At 42.0% G+C, this 26677-nt stretch overlaps 2 protein-coding genes across 5 annotated transcripts in view; one reads left to right on the top strand and one right to left on the bottom strand.

Annotated features, from left to right (window-relative positions):
- Window positions 1-11869, top strand: part of Wdr41 (WD repeat domain 41) — a 37893-nt gene extending 26024 nt beyond the window's left edge. Inside the window, exons 8-13 of the mRNA XM_033762911.1 lie at window positions 313-423; window positions 5797-5981; window positions 7796-7917; window positions 8726-8814; window positions 9759-9892; window positions 11415-11869. Of these exons, the coding sequence (XP_033618802.1) occupies window positions 313-423; window positions 5797-5981; window positions 7796-7917; window positions 8726-8814; window positions 9759-9892; window positions 11415-11567 (794 nt within the window). The 3' untranslated portion in view covers window positions 11568-11869. The remainder of the gene's footprint in view (window positions 1-312; window positions 424-5796; window positions 5982-7795; window positions 7918-8725; window positions 8815-9758; window positions 9893-11414) is intronic.
- A 1057-nt stretch (window positions 11870-12926) lies between these two features.
- Window positions 12927-26677, bottom strand: part of Pde8b (phosphodiesterase 8B) — a 96314-nt gene continuing 82563 nt past the window's right edge. For 3 of the 4 annotated variants that reach the window (XM_010619104.2, XM_010619105.2, XM_010619106.2), the window contains 5 exons: window positions 23184-23401; window positions 21851-21971; window positions 19191-19358; window positions 16732-16861; window positions 12927-16192 (listed from right to left, as the gene is read on the bottom strand). In XM_010619104.2, the coding sequence (XP_010617406.1) occupies window positions 16083-16192; window positions 16732-16861; window positions 19191-19358; window positions 21851-21971; window positions 23184-23401 (747 nt within the window). In that variant the 3' untranslated portion in view covers window positions 12927-16082. The remainder of the gene's footprint in view (window positions 16193-16731; window positions 16862-19190; window positions 19359-21850; window positions 21972-23183; window positions 23402-26677) is intronic. The other variant, XM_010619107.2, reaches the window with a different exon arrangement.

The raw sequence follows: 26677 nt of genomic DNA, 5'->3' as shown, positions 1-26677 counted from the left end.
GAGTGGATCCACATAGCCAGGCATGAAGGGAAGCCCTGGAGCATGCAGAGGCTTTAGTGTATGTCAGTAGGTTTAGAAGAGTCAGTGAGGAAAGTGAGTTCTAAGGAAACTCAGACTTTGGGTTTAAGCTGATGGATACAGACATCTCAAGAATTTAAAAGAAGCAGTTCAAATTGATAGCAATAAGCCTGTCTATGCAGATGGGGTTTCTAATATGTTAACTATTTTTCACTTAATGAAATGCTTGCATTTTGAGCAGAACTGGTATTTTATCTTCTTTAACAATTTTAATGAAATGTCTTTCTCACTTAGTAATTTTTAGGTTAGCAGCACCCACAGAAGGATCACTGCAATGGGATATTACTGAAGTTAAACGCCTCCTTGATCACCAGGACAATATTCTGTCATTGGTTAATGTCAATGGTAAGCTAGTTGTATACATTTATGTTATGTAATATGTACTTGTTAACCTGTTGTGCGCTTCAGTCTTGTTTACTTGAGGATTCTGGAATTAGAGTTATTAAAATAATAGTACAGATTACTAGGTATTGTCACTCTGTTTTCCTCTAAGCATTTAGCCAGCAAGTTTGAGCAAGTCTCATAGATTTGCAGGTCTCAAAATTAGGGTCAAGGAGAACAGAGTAAAGCAGAGGAAGAAGAGAGAGGAGAGCATTGCTGTTTCAGGAAGCACTTGGTAGCTATAGGTTGACCAATGCAGGCTAGAAAGATTAACACCTCATGGCATTCTAGCATTCTTGGCAAATGGTTCTGACCAGTCCCTTTTTTGTAGAGAAAATTGCAAATAGCTATGCCAGTGGTGGTGCATCTGTGGCATGCATGTTGTTTTTCTTTGAAGATAAAATATGTTAATGTATGAGTTGCTTATTCTAAACTAAAAGCTCAATATTCAGGTTTAGTTGCAGTGTTGGCACTTTGGGGTAAATAAGTGAGTTTTGGGTTACAGTTTGGGCACTTGTCTCTACACTTGATCTTGGCCAAAAGGTCAAGAAGTGATGAGGCCTTGTCTCTAAAAGGTTCACTATCATTGAGTTACACCCTTTGGTCTTGCTGACAATAGCAAGTCATACATTTACAATAGTATGAGCAGGATTTAAGCCAGTAGTAATCATGACAGAAGGAGCAAACAAAGATTTGTCAAAAATAGGGCTGGTGGTTCCACTGCCTGCCTTACACACACACACACACACACACACACACACACACACACACACAAAGGTTTGTAAAAAATAGATCATGTCTGCCCTTCCTGCTGGTTAAGGGTTTTGACATGCCAGATACTGTCTCTGAAGCCATAAGTGGTTTTAGTGTCTGCTATGAGCTGAACATGACATCAGATAAAATCACAGACCTCAGATCCTCACATGTAATAGTTCACTTGCAGTTGTGTACATCATCAGAGCTCTACTGGGTGACCTGAATAATGCAGATGTGAGGTCTCTTGGCTTCCCTTTGCAGCCTGTAGAGACAGCTGTAAGGCTGCTGTGAGTGAAGGAATGAGAGGACTGATCGGCACTCCATGCCTGGGCTGGCTTTTTTGAGCAGCGTTTTATATAAACACAAGACGAAGAGAGGCGCAGGAGTATCAAGTGTGATGTGGTCACGTATTCTGATATGTCAGTGAGAATGTCCTGCCTAGCTCCAAACCCTCCCTCAACTGCCATCTTCTTGTGTAGTTCAGCTGTACATCATTCCAAGGACCACATTGTCTATGGTGATAGAACTGACAGTGGTTGGTTGTGCCCTTTATTTTTCTGGGTGCTCTTTGTCTCTAGTCAGGGATGGCAGCACAGAAGGCAAGTTCTTGTTTGGGAGACCCTTGGAAGCCTCCTTGGTAACACTGGACCATCAGTCCCAAGTCCCAGGAATTGCTGGGGAGAGCACAGCAGTATTTTGACCTCTTATACTGGTCCTGCCTGCTTGTCTTGGTTTATCAGTAAAGCTCTGGGGCTGTAGAACCAGCATGGTTGCTTCAGTAAAGATGCTGGCATTTTCCTAAAATAGCCTTAATTCATGGTCCTCCTTTTTCAGTGTCCTATACAAAGAGCCTTTACCATATTAAAAATACTTTCTTTAAGTATTTCTTGGCCAGATTCTTTAAAAGAAGGAAAATGGAAAGCTAAAACAACAAAAAAAGTTAATGAAAGTTATTTATAACCCATAATACTTTTTACTTAAAAATTGTATGACTATAAAATTACACTATAGATAATAAGAAAAACAGGATATTTAGAAATCATACATGGCCAGGTAGTCTGGCAGAATTTGAAAAAGATTTGCTAGTCTGATCTAGTACATGGGCATGTCAACACTTCTGCAGATTTGGGTGATCTTGAAGTATGTTACCCAATTCCTTGTTCCATTTTCTGCCCTGCTTCTTAGTTTTCACCCATCACCCATGAGAGATGTGGCAAGTTCCTGGGTTTCTGCATCAAGAGGAAGTGCTTTTTCAGTAAGGCTGTCCCAGCTCAACCTTAGCAGCATGATGGGAATGCTATAAATGTGGGTACTGTGTAGCAGGCTCCTAAAGAGAATGAATGCCCAGGCACAATGTTTCCTAAGACAGACAGACAAAACGACTTTGCTAATCTCTTTTGGCAAAATGCCCCTGGGCTCTTCTTTTTTATTTTATTCCTTTTTTTGTTTTGTGCTGACAGTATGATATGGCATTCACAAAGTGTTGTAACAAGAGATGAGAACAGACAGATGCCAGGTGAAATTTTTATACTAAGTGGCTTTTGATACTTACAGAATGAAAAGCCTATCCACTAATAATACATCATTGGGTTTGTTTGGTATGAAACATTTTGAATGACCTGTCAGAGAATATAAATAATACACACAGTGATATTATGTACAGTTAGAGAGCTGACTCAGATGAATGTCAATATTTTGTTTTTAGTGAAAAATTCCAAGTGGTCATTAATACTGTGTTTCTGTTGCATAGAAGAATCATAGAGCCTTGAAAGATTAGTTCAGAGCAGGCACCTGTGTGGTCTCTAGGCCAACTCTGTGCTATGACCAGACACTGAGCTGGAGTCAGGAGGAATCTTCACTTCTTTATTCCCTGGTTATCTGGAAGTTTGAATGAAATTGGAAAGAGGAGGGGAAGGGGTAGGAGAGTAGGCCATGGAAAGATTACTACTGCTTTGACTTTTTCACTGTTAAAAACTAGAAGCTTGTTTCTCTTCTAAAATGAAAAGTAAACTTATTTCTTCACAGGAAATTCTCTAATCTCTTAGCAAATTGTAAACATTAGTCATTGATATGCTACCTGTTATGGCCTTGGGACCAAGACAAAGATAATGCTTACATTACATGTGTGATTGCTGGTAATTTTTTATTTCTAAGAAATTGTTCATCTGGTTATTAGAAATTTCTGTCCTGCTGGTTTATTTGCTAAATGGAATAATCGAATCATAATTACTCAACTGTGTATTCTTAAATTGCTAGCCACTGGATGTTTTAATGCCATTAATGTGGAATAATACCAGAGGCTTAAAATAATTCTAGTCTCAAAGATCACATTTGATGTCTTTTTACAGTGGGTAGACATTTATTGTTTAATTTGGTTTTTACAGTTATTCTCATTTAGTACATGAAGAATCCAAACTAAAGAAAGGTTAAATGATTTCCTAAAGACCCTCAGGCTAAGCACAGGCAGAGCCAGGATTAGAACCTGTATCTCTGGCCTTAGTGCATTGCTCTGTTCTGTCTTCCCTTAAATATGTAAGAATTAAATTATAGTTTCTAAGGACAATTTTAGTCTATCTAGCAATTACAATAAATTTTCTATTAAATGTATACTATATAGTGTCTTGGCCAATTAATTTCATTTTAAAGATTTAAAAAACTTATTATACAAGCTTTTCATAGTTATAGTAGAAAAATGACAAAATTGAGAAACATAAAAAGGAAAATATTAAAGTTTAAACCACCCATTACCCAGTATTCAACGCCAGTCCATGTCGTTTTGGATGTTTTTCTGCGTATGTGGATATGTGTATATACAGTGTAGTACTATTTTGTAACAGTATGTCGTAAATATATTTCCATATCAATATAAACATACTTTTACAAGTTAATTTTCAATAATAGCATTACTGTTTGATTCCATGGATGTCTTTTTAATTTTTTCAATATCCAACTAGATGTTTAGGTTATCTTAGGGTTTTAAAGATTATGTTTAGCAGACTTGTACATATATCTTTATGCATTTCCCTCAGAATGAATTTCTAGAAGTGAAATTGGTGGATCACATTTTTTGTGATGAAATTGGTGGTTTACATTTTTTTAGGGTTTTGATGTATACAACATAGTTGTTTTGGGGGGCTTTTTCTTTTTCTTTTTTTTTTGGTACTGGGGATCGAACTCAGGACCTTGTTGTGCTTGTGAGGCGGGTGGCACAACCACTGAGCTAAATCCCCAGCCCCAGCATATTGCCCTTTGAACAGAGTATGCCAATTTATACTAAGACTTTAGCAGTGTGTATGCTCCTTCCCTTTGCTCTTGCCAATACTGTTTTCCTGATTTATAACAGGAAATTTAAGAATTTCAATTTATTGATTAATTTTCCAACTTGAAAGTCCATAAATTGTATCTCATTGCTTTTAGATTTATTTGATTGCTAAGTTTGAAGATCTTTCTACATATTTACTGGCTATTTGTACCTTTTGTTTTATCTGTTCAGGTTCTTAGTGTGTATTTTCTGTTGGGCTGTTTACCTTTTTTTTTTTGGTACTAGGGATTGAACTCAGGACTTTGCGCATGCTTGTGAGGCACAGTGCCACTGAGCTAAATCCCCAGCTCATATTTATTTTGATCTTAGTGATTTCTAAAAAGTTCTTATGCATCACATATAGTAAACCTATTTGACATTGACATTGCATATTCTCCCCAGCTTTTTGTCGTGTAAGTGTATGGGTTTTTTTTGTTGTTTGTGTTTTTGTGATGCTGGGGATTAAATCCAAGGCCTCGCACATTCTAGGCAAGTGATCTACCACTGAGATACATCCCTATCCCTTCTTTATTTTTTTTATTTTTTTTTAAATTTTGAGACAGGATCTCACTAAGTTGGCTAGGCTAACCTCAGACTTGCCTCAGCCTCCTGCCTGGTTGGATTACAGGTGTGTGCTACCATGCCTGGTGATTGTTTTCACCTCAAGCAAATATGTACTCAGATCTGTCTCCCTCTCCCTGCTTCCTTTGGAGCCCTTTACCATTTCGTATTTATAAAACTATTCACCTTCCTTTTCTTCAGTCCTTTAAATACTTATAATGTTTTCTTCTACTATTCAAAAGTTATTTTGGTATATGATCCAAGGTAAAGTTCTTTTATTTTTATTCCCCCACAACTTGACCAAATACCCTAGCATGAGATATGTCTTTACTTAAGTGAAACATACTAAGTCAATTATTTAGCTTCAGTCTAGTTCTAGTTTTTTCATTCTGTTGTAGTATCTGTGTGCTTGTCGAGGTATCTCACTATTCTGATCTCTGTGGTTTATAGAGCATTGCTATAAACAGTCCATTCATTTCTACCATTAGCCTAGAGCAGTGATGATGAGCCTTTTAGAGATGAGTGCTCAAACTGCAACTCAAAACCCACTTGTTTATTGCAAAGTGGCACTGCAATTAAACCTGAATACTGAAAAAAAAAAAAACTCTTACATTAACATCTTTTGTCTTAAAAGAAAAACACAGTAACATGTGCCAGAGGTTTGCCACCATTGGCCTTGAGGAACTGATCAATAATGGAGGTCTGTGAACTTTGTCTAGATGTGAGTTTTGTCACTGGTTCCCATGTTGGGGAGCTGATCATTTGGGATGTCCTGGACTGGACCATGGAGGCCTATGAACGCAACTTCTGGGACCCATCTCCACAGCTGGATGCTCAGCAAGAAATCAAACTCTGTCAAAAACCAAATGACGTTTCTATTCATCATTTCACATGTGATGAAGAGGTAAAAGAAATCTGTAAATCTAATTTCTGATTTTTAAAATCCCCCATTATGGACATAAAAATTATTCTCTTTGGTTTCAAGTTTTGCTTTAAAATCATCTGATAGTTTACAAAGATTGTACTACTTACTTACATTAAAAAAAACGCTTTAATCTTTGCTTCCAATCCTGAGGCAAGAAAATTGTAAGATGGCCACAGATTTTGGTACATTTCCTAGAGAGGTCAAAGAAACTTAACATTTCAGGAATGTTTCTCTTTTAGTCTGTTAGCATCCTGCATAAGATATTGGGTGAGAACTGCCCATCTCCGGCCCCCATCCTTAAGTCTTTCACAGTCATGTTCTTGATCCACTTATTCTATGAAAGATGAGTATCAGCCTGTCACTGAATCTTGGCTCAGCTCTGAAAAAAAAAAAATCACTTCTTACAGCCGGAGGGCCTCAGAGAATGTGTTTAAGGGGAGTTATTTTTCTCAATATAATTTAAAACTGTTTGTAACCTTTGTGAAGAGAGTGGGGAAAGTGTTTCTTTTGCTTTATCTCGTGTCCTATTTAAACTTTCTAATTGCTTACATGTTATTATTTTTATTAAAAAGTGTCAGTATGTCCTGGAAAGGAATGATATTTAAAATTTTTTTCTCTGCAACTCTCCTGAAAGAAGAAAGGAAGAGGATAAGAAGAGGATTTTAAAAGTATATGTATGCTCAAAGATTGTTTTTTTTGAGTCCCAAATTTGTTTTTTAAAAAACCCTAAATATGTATAATAAAAACAGTATGGTCTCAGAAAAGATGGAGACTAGATTGCCTACTTAAAAATTACATGTATGTTTAACTTTATCTTTCTCAGTTTTGAAAAAAAGTATTTAAAAGGGTGAGCCTGGGCTAGCTTTGATTCAGCTGGTGTAGGTCTGAGTTGGCTCTGCAGCCTGTACGAAAGGTCAGAGGGTCCGGGTCTCTGGTTCTAAAGAGTAGACAATTTATATGGGGTTTTGAAAGGTCTGCTCTTGAGGTACTGTAGCCAAGAAGGAGTGTGATTCCAACATGAGTGCTACCCAAAGTCTAGTAACCCACAAAATAATTTTAGAAGCTAGGTGGTGTGCTATGAGGAAAGAGCAAGGAACTAGGATAATATGACCTTGATTATGATACTGACTCCATGTCTGTTTTCTTGTGACTTTAATCCTTTTAAAGCTTTAACTTGCTCATCTGGAAAATGGCATAATGGTTGCCTTTCCTGCCTTAATGAGATGGTGTGAGGCTGCAGTGAGATGGACATTTGTGAGCACACTTTCAAAAGATTAAGGTGGTTTTAGTAAGGAGGTGTCTCTGATGTACATTTGGAAAAATGTTTTGTGACTCCTTCAGAGGCTCCTAGATGATAGTGCCTCTACAGCGTAACTTCAGTGTCATTTATAGGTCTCTCGATTAAGATGTGAGTGCAGAGTAATTTTACTCACTTTTTCTAGGCAAAAACAGCTAAGTAATTTCCCTGAAAATGCAGTGTTATGTGGGTGAAACCCCATGCTGCTGGCCGCAGTACCTTCCTTGAGCTGTTGTATTTCAGTGAGGAGGAGATGAGTGCTGAGGGTTGTGATGTGCTGAACTTCTATATGAGTGATGTGTGCTTCTGCCCACTGCACACTCCGAGCTTTCCTTGGTGCCTTGACAGTTTTGGACTTAGAGGGCAGTGTGGTAATTTGGGCTAAATGCTGGGAAGAGGGAACGTAACGGCTTTCTGATATCCCATGAGGTTGGAAATCTATTTCACCAGGGAGTAAGCACTGGTTTTATGCCCATTTCTGAACTTTCCCCTCCAGAATGTATTTGCTGCAGTTGGAAGGGGTTTATATGTATATAACCTTCAAATGAAGCGTGTGATTGCCTGCCAGAAGACTGCACATGACTCAAATGTCCTGCACATCACCAAACTTCCAAACAGGTACAAGTGCCTAGTTGTTCTGCAATAGATGAGATAAAGTTAAGGTCCCTGGGGCCAGCAGTGTAATTTCTCAGGTGGCCAAGTTGTCTGATTCTGTGGCTTGACTTGGTGTGTTCTTTTGGAAATGGAGAATGCTCTGAGGCTCTCTAGCAGAAGAATTGATATCAATATATGATAAAATTTATAAGAACTAGGTTCTAATGGATTACATTGAATTTTATGAGGTCATATAAAAATGATATTTAATAAATAGAAAAGGCTTTGGGCCATGTACAAAGTCATTTTTCATTTCATATTTTCTGTGGACCTACCTACCTTTTTGTTATTGTGTGTTTATGGCCAGAGACAAATGGCAGTCTCCATCATGGCTAATGCTACTAAATGGGTGTTTTCTTTTCAGGGTTTGACTGTTGAATTTCTAGAGATGAAATTCTGGGATATGTATATTATATATATTGTATATTTAGAGGGAGAGGCATTTGTAGAGATATAGTGAGAGGAGGGAGGGAGTACTACTCAGGACATTATGGGAGTGTAACTCATATCTTGTTTGCCTGAGTGCACTTTTTTTTTAAATGGAGAGAATTTGTAGTATTTGAGCCAGTGTCACAGTGTAGCACGCACCTTTCCTGAAGAATGCTTTTAGTTTGCATTGTATAGCCATGTTAAATTAAGAGTTTTTTTCTCAGCTCCTGCCAAGAGCTGAATAAAAGCAGTTGAGGGTTCCTGTGATTTCTTTCACTGCCCATTTAGCATTTGGCCCACCATGGTGCTTTGTCTTTGTATCACTGACTTTCTGTGCTGACAGGCAGTTAATCTCTTGCTCTGAAGATGGCAGTGTACGAATTTGGGAGTTACGAGAAAAACAGCAGCTGGCAGCTGAGCCTGTACCAACAGGTGTGTGTATTTCCCCAAAATGTAGCACACCTCTTCTCCACTCTCTCTCCCTCCTGCCTCTCTATCTTTCTGCTCCCTGCCCTTCTCACACAAAAGACAGAAGAAGGGTGACTATGTGAAATCACAGGAATACAGATTGTGCTCGAAACAGGAATCAGATGTTCATAGGAGGCGTAAGTAATTGGGAGGTAGGAGTCACGTCTTCATGCTGCCCTAATGTAGGGGCAACTAGGATATCATTGTTTTGAAGGAAATTTTATTATATTCTAGTAATCCGAATGACCACCAAATGGTGGCCTAATGAATTATTCATTTGTATTGTCTACGATTTTGACTGGTATATACCATTTATACTGTCAGGTGTCAGACAAAGTATTCTCTAGCGTTGAAGCATCATCATTAACACTGAACTCAATTTATGAAAAAAATCACTTTTCTTTGTGTTTATATGATAATTCATGAGCTCTTGACATTTGGATGTTTGGTTTGGAAAACAGAATATGGATTAGTTATCAACCCTTGATGAGAAATCAAATGCTCGTGCCTGCAGTTGCTTCTGGTTCTTTTGACTTCCACGAAGTCCTGAGGCACTTACATATAGCTTTGCTGCTGTGTTTTTGCTGGAATACATTATTTTCTTTTGACAGTGATACTGCCATTCAGGCCGTTTTACTTCTCTTTTATTCCCAGTGTCTATTTTCTTTTTGTCATGTGAATATGCTTTCACCAATGGGTGTGAACAGTAAAAAGAGATGAACAAACCTGGTTAGAAAAAGGAAACAAAATAACATTTTAAAGACTCTAGCATAGTACTTTGTACCATCCATTTAGCCCTTAACTAGTATAAATGCAGAACATTTTTGCATTTTCTGCTTTTCTGGTCTCCTTTTACGATTCTCAAAGTACAGCAATTTGGGAGTGACTGAAATAATTGTGCTTTCTAGGTTTTTTTAATATGTGGGGGTTTGGAAGAGTGAACAAACAAGCCAGCCAACCTGTTAAAAAGCAACAAGAAAATGCCACTTCATCCTCATTGGAGCTCATTGGAGATCTGATTGGACACTCGTCCTCTGTGGAGGTACAGCTTGCAACAGGCCTGTACCACGTGCTCTGTACAGCCAGCTGCTCTCAAAAAGATCTGTGCTTTTGCAGCTGTAGGTTTGTGTTGGATCTGCACGTGGAATAGCATATGCTGTAGTGTGGGCAGTGAGGATCTCCCTTTACAGAGAAAGGCTCTGAGGAATGTATTGCTTTTGAGAATGGACATAGCATTAGTTTGAGATGGAGACAGCTGACAGTGAGCGCAGTGTGAACAGTGGAACACGTATGTATACAGATGGGGTGTGGTAGGTATAGAGTTCAAGCCTTAATCTAATTCCAAGGACCTTTATCAAATTCATGAATAGAGCATTTTTTTCTCTTGTCTCTGATAGATAATTTGTTATCTTTATAAAACCTTGTACCTTCAAGCTGCATGCCTGTAATCCCAGTACTGAGGGAGGCCAAGACAGGAAGATTGCAAATCTGAAGCAGGCCTAAGAAATTTAGGGACATTGTGTCTCAAAATTAAAAAATAAAGAAATAAAGAATGAAAGAACAAAAGAAAGAAGAGGGTTGAAGTGCTGAGGATGTAGCTCAGCAGTAGAACATCTCTGGGTTCAACCACAAAAAGAAATAAAAGCTCCTGTACCAGATCATTGTACATTATACAAATATAAAAATTAGTTAACATTTATAAGGTACATAAAATTCTCACTTGTAGAAATCCGGGTACATTCATATTTACTTGAGGCACTGTAACCTGTAATGAATAAGAACAGTGAAGATGAGGTGACTGGAACTACTAACAGTATAATAATAGTGTAAGCAGGAGGATCCTAAATAATGCAGTTTCAAATTTTTCTTCCTGTCTCATAGCCAGTGAGTGACAGATTGCTTTTCATTTGAAAGGGTTTCTTCCTTACCCTGGCTATTGAGCATTTTCTGCATTCCCGGAATATGTACTAGCCCCTTGGTTACACTGGATGCTGGAATTCACAAACAGGTACACAGTGTAGTCCTGGCATTCATGGGGAGGAGAGAGACAAACCTACTAAGCTGTTCTCTGCTGCCACTGCTGGACCCAGAGGAGTAGCAGACAGTGAATACTCAGGGGTTAGAGAAACCATTCTTGCTGAACCCTGTAAATGTTGGTGGAAGATGCAGGACTTGAGACTTGAGCTGAAGTGTGAAGGTTAGTAGGATTAACTCTGTCACCATATGCTCCGTGCTGTTGGGGACTGTCTCACTCACCTTTGCTGTCCGCTAACAGGCAGCTCAGCCTTTTGGCCTGGTAGCTCTGTGTATAGTTTGGCATGATGAGCAGGGAAAGTGGGAGACAAAGGGCAAAGACAGCATTTACTTGGTGGCAGGGAGCAGATTGGCTGGGCAGGAATCAATTGTGTGCGACTTAGCAACAGTTGAAAATTTTCATGAAAAATGCAGTAATTTTACCCTAAAATAAAAGTTTTCTAGGTACATCTTAAAGCCCACGTGTCAATCCAGTGTTAGAATTTCTCATGCTGAAGTTCCTATAATCAGTGGTCTTAATTTTTTTGCAGATGTTCCTGTATTTTGAAGATCATGGACTAGTGACTTGCTCTGCTGATCATCTCATTATTTTATGGAAAAATGGAGAGCGAGAATCTGGATTACGCAGTTTAAAATTATTCCAGAAATTAGAGGAGAATGGTGACTTGTACCATGTTGCCTAGTGTAAGGAATCAGGAATATATATAGATGAACACTGAATCAAATACAAAGTAATACCTGAGGACCACTGATACATTGATCATGTAAATTTGCAATTTTTGACAATCTATGGAATTCTGCGTGTTTGAGTTCTTTTGTGTGTGCCTCAGGTGTCCTCAGTACACCCACCAGAGAGCAAGCGAGAGGCTTCTGCTGGGCTATGCGATGCGAGGGACAAGTTTTGAATTTCTTAATTTGAACCTAGAACTTTATGAAGTGGTAGAAATAAAGGAAATAGTTCTTGTTTTGTTTTTGGTTTCCTTTAGAACTTGTTTAAGAATTCTTGTGATAAGTATATTCTTTCTGCTGCAGATTTCCCTGGGAACAAGCTTTAATCTTAGCCAAAAAACAAACTATACTACTTGAATACTAACTTTTGGTACTATTTTTTAAAAATCATTAATTTTATTTTTAGTTCCAGCTACAAACATCCTTTCTAATCCATAGGCATCTGATGAGGCCTATTTCTTTTCTGGTGTGAATTCCCATGAACAGCTAGACCAGCAGCTGCTGCACAGGTGTGCCAAGGATGAGTGCGGGGTCAGCGAAGAGGCCCAGCACTGCAAGGCCAGGGGCTGCAGCCAAAAGCGCCTGGCCAGTCTGAGCCCTGACATAGTGTGAAATGCAGGAAAGACTTTGCTTATGTGGTTCTTTATGGGTCCACTGTGATCGGCTCATCTTCATCAATCCACCAGCCTTGTGACAAAATCACTTCTCTTTTGAGGCTGAAAGATAAAAAGTATTCCATGCAGGAACGGTAGGGTGGGATTAATTATGAAATTATTCTTAAACTGCCAATTAGAGAATCCTACTGAAGATTAAAGGAAGGGCAAGGTGACTGGTGTTAGATGATTGATCCTTCTCAAGAAGCTTGCTGCAGATCTGTGTCACACATGCACCCCCCCCCACACACACTCTCTCTCTCTCTCTCTCTCTCTCTCTCTCTCTCTCTCTCTCTTTCTCCCCCTCCCTCTTCCTCCCTCCCTCCCTACCTGGGTCTTGATAAATTCTTATTTTTACTAGTTTTAAGTTTCACTACTCCCTGCAGTTATGTTAGCACAGTTCAGCTCATCTAGGTAAGACCAGTGTCATGATATTATAAATGAGGAAACCACGGCCTTGTGATTAGTTAGCCTTGTCCTGTGGTGTCTGTTACCATCATTGCGGAGCTGGGAAACAACTGAAGAGGACTGGAGTGAGAGAAAGGCCCAGATGACCATGTGGTGAGCACATGAGAAAACAGCACACTGTTCCCAGTTGTGTTAATTCACAATGGAAATAGCTTTATGGAAAAAATATTAAAATTGAAGCTGTCTCCTCCATTATGGCAAAGAAGAATGTGAACGTGACAACTGGCACTGCCTTTGACCCAGTGAACCATTGTTCCCAAGGCCTGTCCAAGCTGGAACCTTGAGGCAGCTTTTTGACTTTTGATGGAGACATCAGAGTGCAGGCAGCATCCTTCTCAACAGGTGGTCTGATCTCCGCCTCAGGCTGCTGGGCACTTCAGCCAGGTTCCAGCAGACTTGTGTAAAGCTTTAACTTCTCTTCTCATGGGCTTTTCTTTGCAAATTCCATGAGTTAGTAAAGACGTTTTCTTAAATTGTGTAATATATAAGGAATTCATACATTTTTACTATGGTAAGGAATTCATAGATTTTTTAAAAAACTTTTTTGTTTCCTAACTTGTTCTCGGTTAGTCTTTTATGAGTTTTAGGAACACAGCACCACAGCAAACCCTGTATGTCACTACATTCTAGATAACTGAGTGGACACTAGGAGAACCTGGTAAGTTCAGAGAGCAGCCTCTCACCTAGTTGGTAGAGTTGATCCCGAGTGCCTGAGGTAAAGCAAAGGAGGGCAGCAGACTGACAGGAGATTCTGATAGAGACCTGAACCTGATCACTGCTCAGTAGTAACATGCAGACTTGCTAAAAGTTGAACTTTTGATTTACAATAAATGATAATTGAGTTTAATATATTTTTAATGCATTTTTTTAGGTTTTCCTACCTTGGTTTCCAGTACTTAGTGATCTGAGCGACACCAGAACTAACACTATGTATTGTGCCTTGTCACATATATTTAAAATACTTTTACTTCCTTCTGTGTCTATATTCACACGGCACACTGAAAAGTAGTGGGTCATACTTTCCACTTCTTCCAAGTTATGTGGATGCTGGTGGGGCTTCTTCTTGCCCAAGATGTAAATCAGTCCTGACCCAGGGCAAGAAAATTTCAAAATCTTATTAAGGTCCAGTAACTGTTCTACAACTCACTTCTGGCTAGAGTTATAGTAATGATGAGACTAAGATCATTTGGTGTTTTCCTAAATTAATATCTCCCCTCAGCATATGCTGTTTTAGTAAGCAGCTCAGTATAAGAGGTAATCATTCATTTGTATTATGTAGAGACTGATACATATACCACCTGAAAGACTGTATTATAAATTGACTACCTGGAAGAATATACTAGATAACAGCTGTGCTGAAGCTTTAGTACTTGGCTGTCTTAAAGCATTTAACTTCCCACATCAATATCAGAGTTTGAAGTTAATGTGACATTGATTTGATAGAACACTGAGTAAGCTGTAATGTTTCATATGGCAAATGTCAGACACCTGATAAATGTTACTTACCAAATGGAACCAAAAAGTCAGAAAAAAAGATTACTGTCCTTGCCTCAAGCAAACTTCTGACGCCTAGGCAAGTTATTTTATAATTTATAAATTATAAATCCTTAATATGGGATTTTGGCATCCTTGTTTTAATGTGTTATGAAAACAAAGTGTGTGACTCATGAAATAAAGGACACTAAACCCAAAATTTGAAATTATGAAAAATTTAGGCCAAAGAGGTAAAATAAAAACAGCTGTTGGGGGATGAAAAATGGCTGTAGGAATTTAGTTACAGGTACTTCACAAAAACATTTCATCACATTTACATAATGCAGCATTATAATACAAAGCTGGCTGCTGTCCCAACCAAGCAAGTTCTCTTCTCATCTAACAAAAATAATTTAGATACATTTCTTTGCATGGAATTGTCATATATGTTCCCATTTTTGGTACAAAACATAGAAAAAAAACATTGGCACATTATATAATGTCACTTTTTTTTCTTTCCATGTACCAGTTTCATGTGTTCTGCATTCTGATTTTCATTTGGAAAAATAACTACTGATTCAGTTAATTCAGTCCCTATTTATATCCCTTAGAAATGCAGCATGGAGTTCAAAGAGAAAAACAAGATATTTTGTTTACTAAGTTTCTAATATTCACAATACACAGAGAAGAGTTGGCTGGTAAAAGGAAAATCCCAAGTCTGACTTTATGTAGATCACAGAAAGTTGTGAAAAGAGCTGTATAAAAATATGCACTTGTGCTTCAGAAGCTTTTAGCATACAATTAATAGCTTAAAATAGTATTTACTCTCCATATTCTGATATATTTATACATCCTGCAATCCCTTTTATATATCACTAGAGCAGATGATATGATCTCAAATATAGGTAAGTTAAAAATAATCTGAACCTTGAAACTTCCCCATCCCTTCACCAAATATATACGCTTAGGTGGTGCACAGTACAACAAACTCCATGGGCTTAGACCCAGGAAATTTAGATTGTTTTAATAAAAATTTTAAACAGCAAATGTATATAAATTTTTTTAAAAAAATGCTGTCCAAGGGCATTTAGATTTGATGGCTTTTGTGTAATACTCAGCATAGTGCCTCATGGTTGCCTCCGAGAGCCAGAAGTAAGGGAATCTAGTGGATTCCCCCACGAGTGAGCCCCCCACTCGTGGATGGCTTCCCCCTCCTTTACAACAAAGGGCTGCACAGGCTACTGACGCCCAGGAGAGGGTGCTCACCAGACCAAGGCTGCACTCTTAACTGGGGTGTCGCACTTCCACAACAAAGGAGCCACCTAGCCACGGAAGCTGTAAAGCTAACTAGTTTATCAATGATGGGTCCTAATTGTTTTGCTCATTTCATGTAACCTTTTTCTTAGGTATATCTGTTCAGATAAGCTTCTGAGGAATCCTTTAGACCGATGCTCTTCAGAACAGTCAAGCTAAACAGCAACAGTGACTTATGGTAAGAGAAGAACCGAACACTAGCTAAGCTACTTGGTCACCACCAGGGGATGGCCTCACAGGCACCAGGCATTGCTGTGTCCTGCTAGTTACAGTGACTCAGCTCCAAGGTGTGACACAGGTGCACAGGATGACAGCGCAGTAGAGGATTTGCCAAGTGTTTGTTTTGTTACTAAAGTGACTATTCAAAAGAATGTGTATTTTTCTTTATGGTACTTAACTTGCTAAAACCGAAATTTGGGGACTCGCATGATTCAAGGTCAAATATTAGCCATTAGCTCCTTAACCTACACTGTCATGTGTTATAAAGGACAGCCTATTGCGTACACTCCTGTGGTTCACAGTGCCCTTTGTAGGTCGAGAGCTCCCCTGCTCTGGCTTGGCTTAGTTGTCAGACGGCAGCCTCAGACTTTTGCACTTCAGGTCATCTAATGTCTTCCAGTGTTTGTAGTTATCAGCCAGGTGCTGCATCAGGGCTGGTAGGTGTGCAAAGGCTGCAAGGACATGAAAGAAAGGGAACCTGTGAGATCATAGGGCTCTCTGGGACAGGTGCAGGAGAGGTACCAGGTGTAGTGGACACACCAGTGCGAGAAAGCAATTCATTAAATGCAGATACAGGTCCTTGTGATTAATTCAAAAGGTGTTCATCTGTGACTTTACCAAAAGAACCTGCGATTCAGAATAGACACCATATATTTTGCATTCTTTTCTATTTTATTTCAATGATATACTAAAACTACTGTACACTTTGGACACATGTCACTTGAAGATGAGGATGCTTGTTTGTCCAGCCATCTCACATCCATTGGGTCATCTGTACTCAGAAACAAATGGTGGATACTTGGCAAGGTACCAGTGTGGGGGACACAGAACTATGACACACACATCTGCCTTACCTGGCCACGAACAGCTCACAGCTAACTTTCTGAAAACTATTACTTCAATCTTTAGGCCCAGCCTGTGTCATCAAGGGCAGTTTTCACACAGGATACTAGATTGCTGTGTGTGAGTGTTGAAGCAGTGGCCAACTTACCATCCCACGCATCAAACATGTCTGTGATGAAGTAGTCAATGAAGGAGATCTGGGACTTGGGGATGCTGCAGGTGTTGCGGTCAAACACGGGCATCACCACGGGCAGCCCCTGTCTCTTCTCTTCATCCGTCTGTAAGGAAAAACACCGCCACAAGGGGCTATGGGGCACAGTGGAGCCTTCACAGTGACAGCTTGAATCTCAGAGCATCTGTGAGCCCTCGTGCTCCTGGTCAGTTTTTGTTTGTTTGGTTTTTGTTTTTTTGGTTTTTTTTGGTACCCCCGATTGAACATGAGACCTTCCGCTTACAAGGCAGGCAGAGGAACCCAGCTAAATCCCTGGCCCCCTCCTGGTCAGTTTTAACTGTGAAGAAACAGGCCATGTGAGGTTACAAAACTGAGATCAACTTCGGGATGAGCTGCAGCGATGCACGCAGTCAGATTCCAGACTCAGTTTCTCACTTTTGATGCTATGCCACCGCCCCCTCGTGGAACACAGACCTCAGAGTACTTAGCCCCCTTTTCTGTGACCTGTTGTATATTTAAAGCCTGACCATACTGCACCTCCCACCACTACCATGCTCACCGTAAAGCAGAGTGGTGGGTGAAGCTGATGGTGCCTAGCAGATCAGTAGCAATCACTGTCGTTTTCACTGCCATATGCTTGCAATTTCAAAAAATTTCACTTAAGAATGACCTCTTTGAAGTGTTAATAATTACTAATTTTATTAAGCTTTGACCTTTGAGTACCTGTCTTTCACATCCTGCCTGATGAGTGGGTCATACACAGAAAGCCCTTGTGCCCCACCCCAGAGGCTGATGGTTGTCTTCAGGAACAGTACTCATGCAATTAAGGTGTGGCTGAACTAGCTGCTTCTCTCCAGAGAGCATCATTTTCACTCCAAAGAATGGCAGACTGTGATTGTTCAGATTTGGATATTAGCTGAACTGCTGTCCACGTGTGTGGAAATCTGAGTTACCATGCACGTGAAAGCACACATTCATCTTCTTAAGGACACAACTACTAAGCTGATTGGCCACGCAACCAGAAGCAGCTGGTCCAAGGCTCCCTTTGGGACTTTTTTGATCTTTAGGTCACATTGCCTTGTTAGTACATTCCTTTTAAAAAGAGGATTCCTAAATAAGAAGCTTATATCTCAGAATTTAGGTGGCTCTCCCACTGCCCATTCATGCATGGGAGGGAATTAGGTGTGAGACTTCACACCCTTGCTCTAGGTCCTGGGAAGCCCATTCATGGCCTCCTATCAGCTTTTGGCTCTGCTTGCATAAAGCTTCCATTTTATGAGATGTGATTTTAAGATGTGTGTATTAAAAATGTATTGTTGTAAAAGACACATTGCCATTAATCCCCCCAAAAATGCTACCCAGCCTGCTTTGAGGACACTTATCCACCGTTCTTGCCACTTTCTGAAGCAGTTCTGGAAGTCCTCTCTCTTAAGTGTCTTTAACTGGGCTGTCATGGATGTCCTGAATCAATTCAATCATTTACCTTTCATGGTCATTCTTACTATAGGCAAGAGCCAGGAGTCACACAGTACCAGATTCAGGGAATAAGGTGGATGAGGACACACAGTAATTTCTTTTTAAGCTTCCCTTTCACTGGATGGTGCTTGGCAGCAGTATTCACTGTATGTGGTTCTGTTTTGTTTTGTTTTTGGTACCAGGGATCGAACTCGGGACCTTGCGCTTGCGAGGCAGGTGGCAGTAGGACCACTAGGCTAAATCCCCAGCCCCACTGTATGTTTTTTTTAATCACACCTCCTAGAGATAGATGAAGGAGGACTTCCAAAACTGCTTCAGAAAGTGCAAAAATGATCGTAAATGTGTTTGAAGTGGGATGGAATTTTGAGGGGTTAGTAGCAGTGTATCTTTCAGTAGTAATTTAAAAAACATTTTAAACATTCACTACATTTTTCTGTCATCCCTTGTATCTAGAAAAGTCTTTTTGAATTTCTGTCCACTTCACATATACACTTGAACTTTTCATTATTTTATTTTTGAGACAAGATCTTACTATGTAATTCAGGCTGGCCTTGAACTCACCATGTGGCCCACTCAGTGATCCTCCTGCCTCTGCCTCCTGAGTGCTGGACTTTTCATTGTTTTACCAGTCTCCTTTTCCTGGCTGGACTGTTAATGACCCCTGGCCAGGGATGTCACACCCATGTCTATCCCCACAATGTGTTGTGCAGACACCAGTAACCCAGGAAATTCATGGGGTTCCTAATTCTTGTGCAAGTTCAGGCTCCGAGAATTTGAGGATGCAAATGTACTTGTAAAGGCTGGGTCTGCTACCCCTCCAACCCTCTGCCCCAGCTGTGAGGACCCCAGGAGCCCACTAAGGGCAGGTGAGCTGCTGCACCCTTGTGGGGAGGAGGAGCTCAAACTGCTCAGAAGCTGTTCAGCAGGAGGGAACCCAGACACCTGGGGCCACCGAGTACCTGTGCGAAGTACTCCTCAGAGATCCTCCCGGCCCACTCGATGCACAGGTCCAGAGGGCGGCAGGGGTTGGCCACATCGGCACACTTGATCATCATGCGCTTGACGAGGATCTGCTTTTCGGGAAAGCTCTTCCCCACCGGGCTGCACTCACAGTCACCACCCTCAACCTGGAAGACACCCACAAGGACTAACCAGGCTCACAAGCAGAGGAGGCTTTTCCTTGCCTTAATTCCAGTAAGATACGAATATAATCTTTACAAAAGGCACGAAACCTCAAACAGTATGACAGCGTTTGAAGATCCTCCTTGTCACACTCTGCCCTACCTCCCCAAAGGCACAGGCCTAGGCAGTTTTGGGCAATTTGGCACCTAGGCTTTTCTCCCAGTTCTTCAACAAAAGTGTAAAAGCACAACTTTCAGCTACTTTCATGCTTGAAAGGTGAATAAACTGCCCATACATGTGACCTGTCAATTATTCATTTAATTTTTGTTTTATATTTTATTAGTGCACGATTATATCTCTCGTGGGAAGTTGGTACCTGTATAACACATCTCAATTCTTTCTTCTCCCCTTTCTCCCTCCCCTCTGTCTGTCTCTTGATCCCTTTCATCCAAAAAAGATCTATTTCCCTACTTCCTATTAGACTTTGCTCTTTATTTATATTTTGGGCTCCTCATATAAGAGAAACCATGAGATATTTAAGCTTGTGTGTCTGATTTACTTCACTGAACATCATAGTCTCAAGGTGCATCCATTTTCCTATGACTCAGGTTTATCTTCCCTTGTGGCAGAGCAGGACTCCATTGTGTATAAACGCCACATTTTTTTATCCATTCATCTGTTGGTGGGCATAATAGGCAGCTTCCAAGATTTAGCTGTCATAGATTGTGCTGCTATAAACATGGGTATGCATGGATCACAGTAATATGGTGTCTAACTCTTTCAGGAAGATGCCAGAAGAGGCCAAGTGGAATTTGTAGTTTTAGTTTTTTGAGGAATCTCCATATTAATTTGCATGGTAGTTGTACTAGTTTCCATTCCCATGTACAATGTAGAACCTTTCCCCCCACAGCTTCACCAGCTGGGCAGAACCAACACAGTCAAAATGGACGTACTTCTAAAACTGCTCAAAGTCCCAATTAAATACCAACAGAATTCCTCACAGAACTGGACAAAACAACCCAAATTCCTAAGGAACAGAGAAGACCCAGAATCGCAGGTATTCATTTAGTTGTATTTGAGGCTCCCCCTACCCCCAACTCCCTTGCTCCTGTGACCTTCTGCCCCCAGCCCTGCACTTTGTTTCTTTCTCTCATGGCACATGCCCACTGGAGTTTTCATGGCTGACCTTCCATCTGGCTGGTGGGAAGTGTGAGCCTTGGAAGTGTGGGGCTCTTGCAGTGGAAAGGGGGCAAGGCACGTGTTCAGTGATGTTTGAAGATGGTCATATGCTGTATGCACCTGAGGGGGCCATTAGCGGTCCTGAGGCACATCATGAGCTCCATGAATAGGGGACACACAGTCACAGGCTGATCACACAGAGCCCAAAAATTATTCCCCTCCATTGTCAAAGGCACCATTAATTTGAGTGTGTGAAACAGTTACTTAGCTCTGCAGAGCTCCACCAAGCTCAAAGACTGCATAGCATTTAGGAGGGTTTGTTTTCTTTTGAGACTGGGTCTACTTATTAGATCCTTCATAGGCAGAATATGTTCTGAAGGTGGCAGTTCAGATTGCTGTGCACCTCAAAGACACTGCTTACCACAGACACTGGAAATCCCAGCAGATAGCTGGGCACTTACTTTGACAGATGATCACCCCATTTCTAAAGTCTACAATTCTGTATAGTTTTTCCCTCAAAAATCTGTGGATCCTGGTGCCCACAAGACCCCCACAGAAAGCTCCACTCCCACTGCCCAAGCTCTTCTGCTCCAGAGTGAGCAGAAAGCTTTTCTACTTTGCTATAAGCAGCTTCTTGGTTGCAGAGGACAGTTGATTTTTGTCCTAAACAGCAGAGATGTGAGCCGTCTGTCCCATTTTTCTAAAATGACCTTAAGCAGATGCACGGTACCTCAGTAAGTTCAAAAGAGGGAAAATGACTTATGCTTTTGTTTTCTGGTCAAACCAGGTTTCACTGAGGTCTTCAGATCCTGGATTGCTCATTTTAATGAGAAACAACAGGGGTATGTTCTTTAAAACATTCTGCAACTTCCAGGTTTCCTAAGATCTTAGAGAACAGATATTTATCTATTTGGCTGTTTGTTTATTTATTTATCTATTTGAGACAGGATCTTGCCATATAGTCCAGGCTAGCTTCAAACTTGAGATCCTGCTGCTTCAGCCTCCAATTTACAAGGATTATATGTATGCATACTCAGCAAAGAGGAAAGAGAATTAGAAAGAGCTTACCACTTTTCATGGTAGTCCCTACTCATCTGTGGGCTCCTCCCATGGTATTTTCTGGGCCCAGCTCCTTTTCTCCCCACTGGCTTGATCTCAGGGACTTCTTTCAAGGAGCTCAGAGTTGCTTTGGACACTGTAAATCTATTTTCTTTTCCCCCAAAATATGCAGCCAGGACTTTACCAGCTCCAAGAAAATAACCACCCTTCCTTCAAGCGGGAGAAAGTGCTTTGTATCCTGTGAAGAGAGGATGCTTACCTCAGCTGCCATTGGCTTGTTGATGCTATTCACAAATTTGTTCACATGTTCAAAGTGTTTTGTCATCTCTGTTGCCAAAACCATATCAATAATAGCCTGGCGCAGCGTTCGATAATGGTTCCTAAAATAACCGAAAGAGAAAGGGCTTTGTTCATGTTATGTCCTGAATTAGAACTGCTCTGCTGCCATGTTACCAAAAGTCCCCCAGCCTGGGAGGGATGTGGGGGCAGAGTCAGATGAGTGCAGATCACAAGAGAGGTTGTCTGTTTGTCCTCCTGAAAAGCCAGGGTCCTGGATGCTATCCATGCTCCCCAGTGACAGCTAACCCTTCCTCAAGTGATGATGAGTTTTAAGACACCTGCCCCATGGCGGGCACTTATTACACAAGGCAGTCCCTTCCCCTTCCTGGAGAACAGGGAGCAAAGGAGGTGACAGGCTGGTGACAACAACCTGAGGAGTCTCCCACTGCCATCCTCATGGACAGATTCTGACAGAGAACAAGCAGGGCTCCTGATGATGAAAGCCATGGAAGGGTCTCCTGCTAACAGGTAATTCTCAAGCTTGCAAGTGACAGAAGTTGTAGTGGATGGAGCAAAAACCCCAAATGACTGTCCAATTCCTATTATTTTCTAACGTCAAAAGGACAGAATGGGGAGTTGAATAAAACTGGCTGTTGCAAAGAATTCTTTCTGCTAAAATTTAAAAACCCAATCCTTAACACAGATGAAGCTGGAAGAACTGGTCTCTATATTTTCCAGATTTTGGGAGACTCCACTGAAGGTCCATGCAGACAAGCAGTCCAGACAGCCATATGAGCTCTGTACCCTCTCCAAGGACTCTGCCCAGCAGTTGGCTGGTGCTGCACAGGAAATACCCACCGCCTGACCACAGGTGCTGGCAGGCAAGAGGGATTGTTCCTATGTGGCCGCATCTGGCCAGCTCTTAGCTGCCCAGTCCATGAGCTCCCACACCTCCACGGGGACCACCTCCTAAGCTGGGAAAAGACAGGGAAGTACAAGTTTTCTTTGATTTACACAAAAGACAGGACATTGTCCTGCGAGGGCAAAGACTTATTAGCAATATAGTCAATATGTATTGTGCCTTGCAGTATACAAAACATTTTCATGAATTTACTGATGACCAAATGATATTGAAAAAACAGAGGAAGTCTGAAAAGTAGTCAAGCTTATGAGGGCCAGGTTTTATCATATGCTATGATGGTATAACTATTATTTCCATTCCTCCTAAGCTGAGCTTGCAGAGAAGTCAGGAAGAGCGAAGTTCTCCACTTGTACATCACAGACCTAAGCATGAGAGCCTGAGCACAACCCACCTGTCAATATTCTTGAAAATGTTGCATTTGGCATCCTTGACGGTGAGCTGGAAGGCCAGAGCCGTGTGGTGACTCTCCAATACCGCAGTGTCATTGTAGAGCACAGCGAGCTCGCTGCCTGCATTGCACAGGAAGGAGTTTGTCCTTCCAGGGTGATCCACGTCATGGACTGTGGCAGCAATCAGCGCTGCCACCTCATCCAACTGGTCAAGGCTTCCCTGGGACGAGGGGAAGCAATGGCAAGAATTACCCATGGGATCCTGGAGACCTCTTGGGAGGGGAAAGAAAAGGGACTCAGGGTTTCACAGTGTCTCTTTAGCCTTTCTGCCTTAGGTAAGAGGTAGCCTTGGACACACTGTATCTTACTGGACGTGTTACCTGGAGGGAGATGGAAGTCTGAGCTGCAGCCACAGCAGATGCCTTTACTCTACTCTCCACAGCCCATGCACCCATTTGTGGAGTGCCATGGCTTAGATACAGAATGTCCCCTAGAGTCTCACGTGACTGGATCACGTGCTGTACTCACCGGTGGATTCACCCACTGAGCAGTTCTGTAGTTGGATGTGCTGCTGGGAGTGAGGCCTGGCAGGAGGTGGTGAATGGGGTGAGACCTGGAAGGGTGTATTCTTGTCCCTGGCTCTTTCCTTCTCTCTCTGCTTCCTGGCTGCCATGAAAAAAGCATCTTTCCCCATCTCTGCCCCTCTGCCATCCCGTTTCTGCCATGCAGCCAAAATAAACCCATTCTTCAAAATTGGGGATGGGGACACTGTGTCCAGCAACAGGAAAGTGACTAAGAGAAGCCAAATGTCTTTCGAATTGCCTGCTGCGTGATACTGCTGTGACTCTTACTTTTTTGCCCACTTCTGAAAAGCCCTAAAAAATGCTGATAGTAAATAGCACAGATATAACAGCATTAGCCACGCGATGGAAGAATGAATAGTGTCAGCAGTAAAAGACGATTAAGGGAGAGAATAATTTTACCAGAAAACTCAAGGCTAAGGGGGCTCGGGAAGCCATGAACAAAATAAGTGCTAGCCTAGCAGGCATCAAAGGCAAAAAGGGCAACTCTCTAATGCTTTCATTATGCAAATGAATACAAACGTGACCATGGGGGGGGGGATACAAGTGCTCTCAGCTTGCGGTTATCAGTGGGATACTGTCATATAAGACACACTATACTGTGAATCTATCTGTCCAGTAATTATTTACTAAGTGTCAACTGAATGCTAGTTACTACACATAATGCCTGCAATGACTCATATGGACACAATCTCTCAACTCATAGAGCTTATACTCTAGAGGGAAAAGCAAATAAATTTTAAAACATGGTGAGAAGTGTTAAAAAGAAAAGTACAACAGTTTCAAGAATATAAGCATGGGCCCCGGTCTTGTTTAGGGCAACAGTGCCCAAAGCTATGATGACAGAAACGTTATTTATGCTACCATGGTAGCTACTGGACATTTGAAATGTGGCAGGGGCAATGAAAGAACTAAATTTCTGATTTTATTTAATATTAGAAGTCATGTGTGGCTAATGACCACCAAACTGGACACCACAAAACCAGACTGGCCAGGGAAACCTTCTGGAAGGCAATGAGTGAACTCACAGAGAAGCTGGTCTTAGGCCATGTTGGGAGGGCACAGAAGAAAGGGCCTCAGCAAAGCTCCCATGGACAGCCACACACTGCCAAGGGCTTACTGAGAGCCAGAGAGCACCCCTATGGCAGGGGCTGGGAGCAAGGGGACAGGGTTCCCGGGATGAGGCTGGAGGGTGGGTGTATGCCTGGGTGTCCCCCCTTTCCTGCACAGACTTGTGGGAGGCAGAGCTAATTCTCTGGTGAAGATGCTGAATGTGAAGCTCAGCCCTTACTGGGCCACCTCCACTAACGCTTGCTGCAGTGCCTGGGTCAGTTTAGGGTGCAGTGGGCTTGTCTGAAAGCTCTGTCCCCTGAGAAGGAAGCCAGTTCCAGTTGGAATCCTGGCCCTGGGCCTGGGGAACAACCCTGCTTTGGCTTCCAGTGCACATGACCAGATTTCCAGAGCACAGGAGGTGCAATTCCAGCTGCTCTGCTGCAGTGGCCAGCGCTGGCCAGCAGGGCAGTCCCCCCTCACAGCTCAGGACCCAGAGCTGCTCCTACTCAGGTACCGCCTTCCATGGCTCTTCCTGACCCAGGCTTCCAGCTAGTGCTCCCTAGTCTGCCCCATGCTGCTAGGAGTCTCAGGCCCATTTACTTTAAAATAATTCAGTGAGGCAGATTCAGGAAAGGGGTAGAAAATACAAGGGTACCACATGGGAACTGCCTTTCCTTCCATCTTACCCCAATTTAACCCAAACTCTGACAACAGCACTTGCACAAAGGTGCCAATAATGGGCATGTCCTGCAGTGAAAAGAAAAGGCTGGGAGGTGGAAGAAGATTGGCAAACTCACCAGCAAGGTGAGAAGAGGAGCCAGCTCTGTGTGTGTGTGTGTGTGTGTGTGTGTGTGTGTGTGTGTGTGTTGATGGGTGGCTGTCTGCAAGAAACCCCAGATTTGTGCTGGCAGAACTTTAATCCCTAGGAATACAGATATCCATGTGTAGTTTTCCTCTTCTTTAGCCAGGAGATCTGGATCACGCCAAGGGAGGCTGGCCAGTGTGGGCTACATTCTGGTTCAGCCTGTCCCACAAGAGTCACTTAGGCCCAGGGAACGAGAAGAAAGGCTGACTCTCTGGCCACTCCACCCTCAGTGGGTCCTGGGAATGTGGAGGGAGAGCCAGAGGACGAGGCCTGTAATGCACCAAAAGGCCCGTCTGGGTGCAGTTTCTGCAGCTGGGCTGGGGAGGTGGTACAAGAGTGACTTTGAGAATCAGCACCTTAGGGCTGGGAATGGAGTGTGTACTTAAGGCCCTGGGTTCCAAATCTAGCACACACACAAAAGAGTTAAAGCCACTGCAGGCCTGACTTCCTGAGGAGGAGCCCACCAGCACTATGCCCAAGATTCTCTGCAGCTCTCTGTCTTCCAAGCCCCTCGTGGGGGCTGGGAATTGTGAATATTTTATATTTAGTCTTAACCTGCTTCTAGGGCTGTGCTTGAGCAATTCAGCGAGACTTGAGAGTGCAGCAGCAGAAGGCACCATTTAAAGGAAACCTATGGAGGGGTGAGGTAGGGAGAGCAGGAAGGGACGACACATTCCCTAGTCCAGGGCAAGTCCCACCTGTGTTTCTCTGCATAGGAGCAGGCCAGGCTCACTCTCAAAACTGCACAGGGGATCTCTGGTCTTGGTGCTAATGACCTCGGTGCTGTTCCCAGGTGGCAGTGCAACCCCAGCTGTGTGACATCTCCTGCACCACGGCAAGGGGGAAGAGGGGCTGTGGCTCCTCAAGAAAGGCCCCACAGATACAGGTGGATGTCATGGTTACTTTTGTTTTTTTAAGGTAAAAGACAAAAATCTCCAAAAGTACCATTCGTGGACCACATACTCTGCTTTCTTGTGGATGAAAGTGAGCATCTGGG

This window comes from Fukomys damarensis, unplaced genomic scaffold (genome assembly GCF_012274545.1).
Source record: "Fukomys damarensis isolate Sample0158 unplaced genomic scaffold, DMR_v1.0_HiC HiC_scaffold_1, whole genome shotgun sequence".
Lineage (NCBI taxonomy): Eukaryota > Metazoa > Chordata > Mammalia > Rodentia > Bathyergidae > Fukomys > Fukomys damarensis.
The sequence above is the reverse complement of the archived record's forward strand: the minus strand, read 5'-3'. Positions and strand labels throughout refer to the sequence as shown.